At 42.1% G+C, this 12,268-nt stretch overlaps 1 protein-coding gene across 4 annotated transcripts in view; it reads left to right on the forward strand.

Annotated features, from left to right (window-relative positions):
- The window catches only part of nadka (NAD kinase a), a 265,406-nt gene that overhangs the window by 251,774 nt on the left and 1,364 nt on the right, over positions 1-12,268 (forward strand). The window contains exons 1-11 of one of the 4 annotated variants that reach the window (XM_067239512.1): positions 556-736; positions 1,193-1,368; positions 3,313-3,396; positions 9,025-9,154; positions 9,289-9,397; positions 9,487-9,572; positions 9,716-9,818; positions 10,131-10,273; positions 10,929-11,028; positions 11,533-11,690; positions 11,866-11,948. In XM_067239512.1, the coding sequence (XP_067095613.1) occupies positions 728-736; positions 1,193-1,368; positions 3,313-3,396; positions 9,025-9,154; positions 9,289-9,397; positions 9,487-9,572; positions 9,716-9,818; positions 10,131-10,273; positions 10,929-11,028; positions 11,533-11,690; positions 11,866-11,948 (1,181 nt within the window). In that variant the 5' untranslated portion in view covers positions 556-727. Of the gene's footprint in view, positions 1-555; positions 737-1,192; positions 1,369-3,312; positions 3,397-7,017; positions 7,400-9,024; positions 9,155-9,288; positions 9,398-9,486; positions 9,573-9,715; positions 9,819-10,130; positions 10,274-10,928; positions 11,029-11,532; positions 11,691-11,865; positions 11,949-12,268 lie in introns of those variants that run through there. The other 3 variants (XM_067239513.1, XM_067239516.1, XM_067239514.1) reach the window with 3 other exon arrangements.

The raw sequence follows: 12,268 nt of genomic DNA on the forward strand, positions 1-12,268 counted from the left end.
ACTACTTTGCGCTCAAATGAATGCCCAAAAATTTCGCTCGCGCGCCCGCATAAAATGTGAAGGTCCATATCCAGCATCACATCAAACCCAGGATACGTCATCGATTTGGGCTAAACTCCGAATGTTTATAACGTCTGGCATGATTTGGTTAACACTCGGATCGTTAACCAGACTCAAAAATGGTAACATAATGGTAATATAAAAAACAATACGATCCCTTTCCGTAATCATGATACCCACCAGAAATGTTCACTGCCCCCCCGAATGTCAAATGTTGAATATGAAACTAACTTCACCTCGGTGCCGTAGCGTACAACAACAGGGGGACGCTATACTGTTAGCACTTAGCACAACCTCAGGTAATGCTAAAGTCTAAACTCCACTCGTCAAGGTGACGTCAGGTTTTCGTTGGGCGGAATCCAGGTTGACATTTTACAAAATATAAAATGTATGACTGTTTCCAATTCCCTTGCGATATTTGGATATAATTTTACATTGGAGTCTTTCAACATCATCGCCTATTTGATTGGTGGAGGGCCAAGTGAACCATTTTATTTTCTTAGTAAACTTCTGGAATCGTTGTTAGCCAGACAGCTCAAGAGGGGCACACTGTTACTGGCAAACACGACTGATACAGTAGGGAGTATACAGTACTCCAGCAATTCAGATGGATATGCTCTGATCAAGTTTTTACCTCCCAGTTCTTCGTGGTGCTTTGTGAAGTCTTATGTATAAGGTAAATAAAAGCAGATGAAGAGTATGTAGTTAAATCAAGACAGGCTAGGTAGTGTTATTTTGAAGCAAAGTAGCTTGTAAGTTAGCGAGCCTGTGCTAGTCGCTAGCTAGCGACTAATTATGTAACGCTAGTGTATAGTATTAGGAGGTGGCACGCTATGAAGCTAGAGGAGCTAGCTGAATTAATTTGGCGTGTCAGGTAAAACGATTTGTGGTTGCCATCTACGTATTATGTACCATAATCAGTCACTACATCCTTTAGAGCTAGCTCTAGCAATGTTCACAGGAGCAGAACGTCAATATGTACCGCAGCGCGTGGGTAGTTAGCTAGCTAGCAGCAACTAACATTAACTAACTATGGTGTAAACGTTAGCTAGCTAGCTATGAATTGGAGATGCACCTGCAGGTTAACCAGTGGCCTCCATTTTGGCTTCTGTTGACTATGTTTCCTTCATAGCCAGTTGGGGAGATGGAAACTGGGGAGATGGAAACTGTGGAGGACGTTGGAGTGGAGGCTGTCCCATACTGCTGTTCTACCTGCGACGGTGGGGGTCCCAACCACAGTCTTGCCATCCGTACCAGGAAGACCCGCAGTCTGAGCACCTCCGCAGCCACCAGCGCCTCAGAATACAGGTATAACTAGTTACACCTTTATCAGATATGTTGATTTGGCATTAGGGAATGATCTGTATTTTGACCAGTCAAGTTTGCATAATTGAAACTGTTGATTTAGAGCTGAGAGTCTTCTGCTGAGAACATGGATTTTTAAATGAATCATTACTTAACCTATACTCACTGTATAGGTGTGTCAGTATCACTGTAGGCCTACATCCTAAAAGAAAGAATGAGGAACTAGAGGGGGTACAATTTCTGGAGAAATAGTAGGGTGTGCTTGCTTGCGTTGGTTGCAGATGGATCCGTTTATTAACTGTAATTTTTACAACGTGATATTTCTGTATATTTTATTTAAAAATGTGTACTTATTATTTATGAAGATTGCATTGATTTAAAAGCATACATTTGTTGCTGCTCATTTACAATTCAAAATACTAAAATTGAAGTCTAGAATGAAATGGTTGTCTTCTCATTTCCCCTGCAAGAGGGAATAGTGATAAGCTATAGCAGCCTCAGTTGAAAAGTTGGATCAAACGAAGATATTGGGCTATCCAGTGTAAAAATGGTCCTATAGGTTAGGTTATAACCTCTATGACTTAAACGTCACCTTAAGTTTTTCCCTTCTAGTGATATTTTCAAGCCTTTAGCCTACTCATATTGCATTCATTCATTAGGAACCCCCTTTGGAACAAGCTATTGTAACAACGTTGTAACCGGCAGTATTTCAGATGGAATCGCGATTCAAACAGCACCATCTGCTAACTGAAAATATGCTCTACTCACTGTATAGGTGTCAGTATCACTGTACTTCTTAAAAGAAAGAATGAGTAATAACTAGGGGTGTAACGATACACTCAGCACACGATACAATACGTATCACGATACTGGGTGTATGATACAATACGTATCACAATATTTTGAACAACATTTTAAATGAAATTGAAATTCAATTAACAGATTAATTTCCAAAACATTAAAGATTTTCAATAATTTTCTTTGATGTACATACAATTTAGTTAACTCAGATCAAGTGATTTCTGTGAATGCAATGAATGCACGCATGACGCAGGTGCAGAGTAGGTCACGCGCTGGTAGCTCAACCAATAGGATCAAACAGACGTCATATTGTAAAAATATTGCCGTAACTCTACGATACGTATTGTAAACATTTTGTTTTGCGATATATTGTTCCACAATATATTGTTACACCCCTAGTAATAACATTTTTTTACTTCACTATAGTTGCCCAATTTTATTGATAAATAATTTGAAGTGTTCTCTCTCTTGTGTCTTTAAGCTAGTGAATGTGTTGTCTGAGAAACAGCCATTAGCAAATGGCAAATTTACAAAACTGGGCTTCTAATAGGATTCGTTAACCAGAATCACGTTACAGGACACGGGGGTCTCATTGAGAGGGGAGGGGTTGCCATATTGTCCATGTCAATTGTAGCTTGCCCATCACCATACAACCTTTATGCAGTTACCAATGTTAAATGCAGTCTGGAACCCATAATGAGTACACAGTTGTTTTCCATGGCCATGTGCATGAACCAGATACAGCAGGAACTTGCCTTGGAAGAAAGCTATGAATTTGTATTGTTTTCCCTTAAAGTATTTGACTGGGAAAGTGCTTCCCTCCATAATATATGATGACATTTTAGATTATTATTTAATTATATTATTATATTATAATTATTATATTATTTAATAAATTTTATTCTCTTTGAATCTAATTTTCACAAATGCTTTAAAACATATCAGGTTTTCTTCTGTGATGTCAAACACAGGTTAATTGGATAATTAAGTTAAAGGCACAACAAAGTCAATAAGAAAAACTGTAGTTTACTGCTACATTTTCCAAGACCCATTCTGTACTTTTCATATTATGTTTGTGCTGTGTGGAATTCTTGGGGACTGTTAATTAAGATTTTCTTCTATTTATTTGGCAACTTTCTTTTTTAGACGAAATCAGTCTCTCCATGGACCAAGCCCGGTGACTACATTTGGACCGAAAGCATGTATGTTACAGAATCCACACGCAGTAATGTAAGTTTCACTTTTTTAGTTCAAACCTAGTTATGTTAAACTATTGATTGTTTGGAAATAAGTGAGTTCTAGTTCTGTAACATCATCAGATCAAATGAATAGCTTTAGTTTGTACAATGTGGTTTTAGTGAATGTTAAGTTTGTAATATCTCAGGATTAAACACTAGACACTTGTGCAACTTGTACATTTCAAAGCAGTCTCTTCGGTCTTCACCTTCATTATCTTTACACATTCATTGGTTCTGAATGCTTACTGCTGGCAGGTAATCAGAAAGTATAGGGAAGTATAGTACACCTCAGTACCTTGCCCTCTTGACTCATACACTAATGTCACTGCCTGGTAATTCTGTCTGCTTTTGGCAACAATAATAGATTTACATTTATTCATTTAGCAGACGCTTTTATCCAAAGCAACTTCCAAGAGAGAGCTTTACAAAGTGCATAGGTCACTGATCATAACAAAAAGATGGCCACAAAACATTGCGAGTAGCCAAAACATGAAGCACACATTGTGAACAACCAAAGTAAGTGCCAAAGGGAAGAACCATAAGAGCATGTAGTTAAACAAGTTACAATTAAACAACATGAACCGCTATAAGTGCAAGTGTACCTGTGGAAAAAAACAAGCAACAATAATAAAAACAATATATCATAGCGAGTACAAAAAATTTAAATCAGTTACCACTAACCACAAGAGCAACAAGTCTCTGAGCAAGAGTCATTGTGATCCATGAGGAAACTAACATCGGGTCAAGCGAACCATTCCTTAGTACCGTTGTACTCCCAGAACAAGTGCGTCTTGAGCCTTTTATTGAAGGTGGAGAGACAGTCAGTGTCTCTGATGGAGGTGGGGAGTTGATTCCACCACTGGGGGGCCAGACAGGAGAAGAGCTTGTGTTGGGACCGGGCGGTCTTGAGCGGTGGGACCACCAGGCGGTTGTCTGAAGAAGACCGTAGGTGACGGGTGGGGGTGTAAGGCTGCAGCAGAGACTTGATGTAGACGGGTGCAGTCCCGTTCACTGCTCGGAAGGTCAATACCAGGGTCTTGAATCTGATACGGGCCATGATAGGTAGCCAGTGGAGAGAGATGAGGAGCGGGGTAACATGGGAGCGTCTGGGTAGATTGTAGACCAGGCGGGCCGCTGCGTTCTGAATCCTCTGAAGAGGGCGGGTTGCACATGCTGGGAGACCAGCGAGCAGCGAGTTGCAATAGTCCAACTTGGAGAGGACAAGTGCTTGGACTAGCAGCTGGGTGGAGTGCTCAGACAGCTATCTCCTGATCTTCCGGATGTTGTAGAGGGTGAATCTACACGACCGGGAGACCGCAGCAATGTGGGCCGTGAGGGAGAGCTCGTCGTCCATGGTAACCCCAAGGTTCCTGGCAGAGGATGAAGGGGTCACCGACGCAGATCCCAGGGTGATTGAGAGATCGTGGTAGATGGAGGGTTTAGCCGGGATGATGAGAAGTTCTGTTTTGGCGAGGTTCAGCTGGAGGTGGTGCTCGGTCATCCAGGTGGAGATGTCTGTGAGGCAGGCCTCAATCCTAGCTGAGATCCCCGGATAGGTCGGGGGGAACGACAGGTACAGCTGCGTGTTGTCAGCGTAGCAGTGGTAGGAGAAGCCATGGGAGGTGATGATTGGTCCAAGTGAGGTGGTGTACAGAGAGAAGAGGAGGGGTCCAAGGACGGAGCCCTATGGGACACCAGTGGAGAGCTGGCGAGGGCTTGACAGTTTGCCTCCCCAGGAAACCTGGTACGATCTTCCCGACAGGTAGGATGAGATCCACTGGAGTGCAGTGCCAGTGATGCCCATCTCAGAAAGTCTGGCGAGCAGGATCTGGTGGTTAACCGTATCAAACGCTGCAGAAAGGTCCAGCAGAATGATGACGGATGACCTGGAAGCCGCTCTGGCAGAAGTTAATTTTGTTCAGAAAGTAGAGGCTTTTAGCACCAGTTATGTGAGAAGAGAAGGATTTGAGGAGGGAGTGATACTTATCAAGGTCCAGACCGCCTTTGGACTTGCGCCATCTCCTCTCAGCTGCCCGAAGGATGGACCGTTCTTCACGAATAACATCCGTAAGCCACGGGCAGGAGGGAGAAGATCGTGCAGGCCTGGTTGACAGGGGACAGAGAGAGTCAAGTGATGCAGTTAAAGTGGTTAACAAGGTGTCGATGGCAGTGTTAGTGGGGTGGGACGAGAACTCGTCAATGGGGGGGAGGGAGGATGTTAGAATAGAGGAGAAATGTGAGGGGGATAGGGAGCGGAGGTTGCGCCGGAAAGTTACAAGGGGAGGGGAGGTAGAAGGAGTTGGAGGGAGAGAGATAGACAATTGGATAAAGTAGTGATCAGAAATATGCAGTGGGGTTACAGAGGTTAAGTCAGTGATACAGTTACGTGTCAGGATGAGGTCTAGCTGTTTGCCTGCCTTGTGGGTCGCCGGTGTGCTCAGCAGCGTCAGGTCGAAGGAGGTCAGGAGAGACAAGAAGTCGACGGCCTGCGTTCCTTGGAGGTGGATGTTGAAGTCCCCAAGGACTATCAGGGGGGTTCCATCATCCGGGAGGACGCTGAGGAGCATGTCCAGCTCCTCCACAAAGTCGGCTAGCGGGCCTGGTGGGCGATAAAGAACAATTAAGCATGCTTTGATAGGATCGGTTAGCATCACATAATGATAGATGGATTAGCATCCACAAGTTTAAAGTTGTTGGACCATATATAGCAAAGGTAGATTTTTTTGTTACGTCTGTAGTACAGACGTAACAAAACAGGCTTTTAAAGAAGTAGTAACAGGATATTTAGTCAAGTTTGGTTATGCTGCTGATTTATAACATGAACAAGTAAGATATTGAAAGAATCATCAAACCACAACATTTTATAGCATAGCCTAGAGGAAATATATTTATTTGCTTTTATCAGGCTTTATGCTTTGTTTTACCAGGCATTCACTTGTACCCTTGAAAGCTAAACTTCTCTATGTTGTGGATATGTTTCTAATACTGTTGCTTGATGTGCAAGTAGAGCCAAATTGAAGCATCATATGTAAATTACCTTTACAGAGCAAATTCAAATTTTCTGAATTCTTTTTAACCATTATTTACAATTGGCATGCTACCAAATTAACAGTCTGATTTACAATTGGCTTGTAATGGTATTTTGCCACTGTTGGACAACAAACCAGGTACAAACTCAATAGTTTCCTATGCTTTACAGAAGTAGCTTAATTTCATTTTTTTCCTAAAATGTGAAAGCCAGGCCATCACTGAACATAAGAATTTGTTCTTAATGAATCTGCCTGGTTAAATAAAGGTTAAATATATTTGTTCACTTTTTTTATTACACTTAAATCCCTTTCAACAATTTTTCTGACAATATATGAACAGGGAAATAAAGTTGTACAATGTGTACCCATATAAGAAGTTTCAGGTGAACAAGTTGATAATAAACTTGTATGACTTCTTTGTTAGTGTTACGTCACACCTAACCAGTAAGAGACTGCTTCCTCCAATGGGTGTGACCCTTGGGGCAGTGTGGGTTGGTCTTACACAATGTTGTCTTTCCACGGCTGTCTTAAGAAGAGGAAGAGGTTTTGGTCACTGACAGAATGCACATAGGAGATTTAGCGTTAAGACCTTGTGTGGACAAATATAGACACAAGCGCATGGGCAGAATTGATGACTGCTGTGGCATGCTGAATGGTTTTGATGAAGGAGATCAGTTGAAGGCTGCACACAGGATCTACTCAATAGAAGAATTGAATTGACCACAGAAACTTTTTTCTTTTTTCTCTACTTATAGAACTTACTTATTTTATTTTCCTAGAGACTGAGATCAGAATAAGATGTGTGGTTGTAGATAACTGGATAGATTAGACTGAAGGGTAGGTAGAACTGGACAAAGCCCTCTTCATCAAACCCAGCTTGAGGACGCAACATCACATGCAGACAGCCATGAAGTTCAACCAGTATTTGCATGGTCCAGAGAACAGCAACGACAGAGTATGGAAAGGGTGAGAATGTTGTCAAGCTTGTCTTAAACTTGAAAGATTTTCTCAGCAAAAAGAACATGAACAACAACAATGTCAATTTGTGTAGTATTAACTGTGGTATTCAATTGTTACCTGTGTGTTCAAAGGGAGGATGCCAGACGGGTGATTCTTCTGAAAGCTATCCTTTATGTTTTCAGTAAAAAAGAAAAGAAAAACAATAACATGAAAAATTGTTTCCAGTAACCTTTAAAATTGTTCTTATAATTCTATTCGGCAGTGCAGTGTTTTCAATTCTTATCCAAATTTGGCATTACCTCATACTAGAAGCACAAACGAACTATCAGTGTCCAAGGAACTTAAATTAACCAACCCTCACTTTTAAGGATGTTTCTCATCAAAGGAATGCACCATTTAGCAACTTTCCAGTAGTACTCTGTTGAGTCACGAAGGGTCTTTCTGACTTCCATAAGTCATATGAGTGCATGTCCACGGTCTGTCACGGTTCAATATGAGCTTTGGTCCCCTGAGCATCCGTTTCACCAGCTCTGTCTCACAAACACAGAGCGCTCAGTTGTTTCCCTTCATTGGACACACTTGTTAGGAAGCGTGAAACACTGTATCGTAACATTTAAGTATTACTTAACATAGACTGAGAAAAGTGGGCAACCATCTTATCAAGACCTTTCATGGTATGCTGTCAGCAAATACCCAAGCTATGTATTACCCTTAATTGATGGATTGTTTCTTAATACAGGCCTAGTTTGTATTATGTCAGTGTGCACCATTACATATACAAACCCTTCAGATGATTTTGACCTTAATACATCCTGGATCCACTTTGTTAAGGACTGGCCTATTACAGAGGACTGGCCTATTACAGAGTATGAGATTATACAACTCTCCAAGGGAGACTAGGTGGTGGGAAACACAGTAGTTTTGTTCATCTCAACTAAGTGTTTTGTTTTACAAATTAAGGCAGTCAACAAAGGACAGATGAAGCCAGATCAAAACTATTGTGGTTGATGTTATGTAATACTTGATTAGAAGTGTAGCAATTTTCTTCTCAGAATTCTAGGTCTACTTCCTGGAAGTCATAAAGGTCTGATTCACATCATTCTGCTGGGATAAGACCAATTGAATAGCTGGTGCATTTACTTTTATTTCCTAAATCCTTTCAGCTCTTTGGTCATGTATTGATTTATTCTACCAAGACAGGGATCCTGACCTGACTTGTTCTGTCTTTGATACTGTACAGTAGTGGGTTAAGTTAATTCAGAAGCACTGGAGTCTGTTCTGGAGAATGAGCCTGCAGCGCCTGTCTAAGCTCCAGCCTCTAATTGGATAGGTGATAAGCAGGCTGGTTTCATCAGACAGCCTGTTATTCAACCAGACAAAAACAAACACCCGTTAACTGTTGTGTAACTACCAGACATCCCCTGGATGTCTGGTCATTTCTTAAATACTGGACACTATACAGAGCTTAAACAATGACTACAGTATGCTTAAACAATACAATCTTTCAATAGTTATTCAAAAGCCACTGCTTTAGAAGCAAATCTACTTATAGATTATAGATCTTTGGTTAAAGTAATTCATCCTTAATTGAGACGCTTTTTATATAATATATAATAATTTGATCTCCACAGGCACATACAAGACCCAGCCAGTCAAAAACTGACGTGGAACAAGCCTCCCAAAAGTGTCCTTGTCATCAAGAAGATCCGTGATGCCAGTCTGTTGCAGCCTTTCAAAGAGCTCTGTGTGTTTCTCACTGAGGTATGAGGAAGTGCTCTATCGCAGACAACACCAACATCACACTCTGAGGAGAGTAATGGTTGAACTAAAACAATGGAATGGTATTTTATTCTTTAAAATGTCATTGACCCACATTTGTTTGTTTATTGTTTTAGCTAAAAAGCATGATTGTTTACGTGGAGAGCAAAGTTCTGGAGGACCCCGCCATCGCGGACGATGAGAGCTTTGGGGCCATTATCAAGAAGTTCTGCACTTTTAGAGAAGGTTTGAGTCATATACTTCAATGTCTGAATGGTTTATTCTTTATGGATTTTTATGTTGTACAATAATAATTGTTTGGGGCCACGCTTCAGATCTCGATGACATCTCCAATCGAGTGGACTTTATCATCTGTCTCGGTGGAGATGGAACCTTACTTTATGCATCTTCTCTTTTTCAGGTAAAGTATGCATTCACTGAACAGTATTTTTCACCCATAAATTAACAAGACAGCGGAATTTCAGTTCCCCAGCAGTGTTGATTTAGATTCGTCTTATCTTGGCTGTCTGTGTGCTGACTTTGTATGCTACTATGTATTTCAAGGAGAGTGTTCCACCAGTTATGGCCTTTCACCTGGGCTCTCTGGGCTTCCTCACGCCTTTCAACTTCGACACCTACCAGTCTCAGGTCACCCAAATCATCGAGGGTATGTTCACCAACATTGACCATGCCCAGTTTCTCCACCAGGAACAGTGCCCTCTTAGGCTGCGTGTCCACTACAGCGGAGCGGGCGGCAGCTTCCAATCCATTTTCAATTAAACCGGGCGTTGATGCTCACGTAGGGCATTGTGGGAGCATCAACGCCCGGTTTCATTGAAAATGAATTGGAAGCCGACGCCCGCTCCGCTGTAGTGGACACGCAGGGTTATCAGTGTTAAACTGGCACAGGTCGTCCCATTGTTGGAACTTCTTAGGCTAGTAGTGTTTTGACCGTTCTTGCTCCTTCCTGTGTGTGCAGGTAACGCTGCCATCATCCTGCGCAGTCGTCTGAGAGTGAGGGTGACGAAGGAGAGCAGAGAGAAGAAGGCCAGGGAGGAGGAGAAGGGCCTCATCATGACCAACGGAGACAACGAAGGCAGCCGCAAAGCCATGCAGTATCAGGTGCCTAATGTAGCTGGATTTTTCAGTAGGACTACTCTACGTCGGGGCTGAGGTTTACAAATGGCTGTGAACTCAAGTTTGTTCCTGTCATGGTGACTTGGCACATATGTTTAACAGCCTCTGTCTTCACTCTGCGGTGAACCCATTGTTGCAGAATCAGTGAACCCAATGTTTTAGCATTTAGGAGTTAACCAAAGCTAATGACTCCTTTGCTGTGATGAAAACACCAAGTTTCACCAAAAGGTGAGACTTGTGTGGTATGTGGGGAAGGAACGTTAGAATTGTCCCTCGTTTTATGGGGGCAAAGTAGCTTTCTTTTAGATTTTGGTGGCCCTATGCAGTACCCTGTAAATCATGGCATCAGTGTGTTCAAGATACTCAAACAAATACCAGGGCGTGTGTGTTTGACTTGGCTCTGAGTTCAACACATTCTGCCGAGTCATCACAGGCAGCGTTCAGGGAGGTACTGCATGTGTCACGATTGGTGTGGAGATAGACAAGCACCAAGAAAACATTCCTTCAAAATAATGAAATATGCTTCTGATCCCAAACATCATATAATCAAAAAAACATACTGTATATATATTTCCCCGCTACAGACTCGACAGCACCCGGCCAGTGGAGTTACTCTGCTCTCTGTGTCTCCCTCTGACAGGTTCTAAATGAAGTGGTGGTGGACAGGGGACCATCCTCCTACCTCTCCAACGTTGACCTTTTCCTGGACGGACACCTCATCACCACAGTACAAGGAGATGGTAAATCACTGTCATACAAACCTCCTGTCTTTTGTTTTAGACAAACATTACATTCCAGACTTTCAGAAATAGTCTTCTTTTCATACACAATAGATTTGGGCCTGACCCCAATACAGATTCCAGTTTGTCCCGATATTGCATTGTAACCCTGATGTAAATTCTTACACCCATTTGAACAAGCAACATTTTGCCACAGATCAGCTTACTTTCTAGTTATTGACCTAGAAAGTAAAACCCATAAAGTGGTGTCAGTGCTAGAATGCTAACAGTACTGTTGCTCTGTGCGTCAGTGGTACGTCACACATGCATAGTTGACTAGAAGATTTGCTGCTACAGTAGGACAAAGTTCAGCCTCTGCTCTAGCTCGCTTTCTAGAAAACCCAATCTTTGATTCTGGCATTGGTTCAGAGATTACAGCAGTGAATTGGTGGTTGTGTATTAACAGGGATATTGATTAACCACAGCTTATGCCTAAACTAGTGATGGTGTTTGTGTTTTCTTTAGGTGTGATAGTGTCCACTCCCACGGGTAGCACGGCGTATGCTGTGGCGGCTGGAGCCTCCATGATCCATCCAAACGTTCCTGCCATCATGATCACGCCTATCTGCCCTCACTCTCTCTCTTTCAGACCGATAGTTGTACCAGCAGGAGTGGAGCTCAAGGTGACAGCATGCCCCTCTATCTATACTGTACACACACATGATCATAAACCCAAGTAGAGTTTCTACAAACACATCTCTTTTACAGTTCTATAAAATGTGTTTGTTTATAAATGAGACAGCGTCATCCCCAATGCAGACACCAGACTTAATCTTATTCCGTGTTTCTCACTCTTAGATCATGCTGTCCAGAGATGCTAGAAACACAGCCTGGGTGTCCTTTGATGGACGAAAAAGACAAGAGATCTGCCATGGAGACAGGTGAACCCACAGATCATGGATCTCCCCACTCAGATAAAATGACACATTGTCACATGAACTTGTCGAAAAACTGAAACTGATAAGCATGGTAGAAGAGTTGACCTTTCAAGGAGTTTCCTGAATACCTTATGGACTCTAACTGACTTTTTAAAATGGACTTGAACACATTTAGTGGGTGGAGGTGCGGTGCAACTATGAAAAATGATCTTCCTCGTTGTTGAACACATTGTCATCTGAGTGGCTTACAGTGTTGACTCACATTTTGTTCACCATTCTTTGTAATTTGAAACCAAAAATGTCCCCACTTGCACCAAACTGTG

The sequence above is a fragment of the Osmerus mordax genome, chromosome 7, assembly GCF_038355195.1.
Source record: "Osmerus mordax isolate fOsmMor3 chromosome 7, fOsmMor3.pri, whole genome shotgun sequence".
In the NCBI taxonomy this organism is placed as follows: Eukaryota; Metazoa; Chordata; class Actinopteri; order Osmeriformes; family Osmeridae; genus Osmerus; species Osmerus mordax.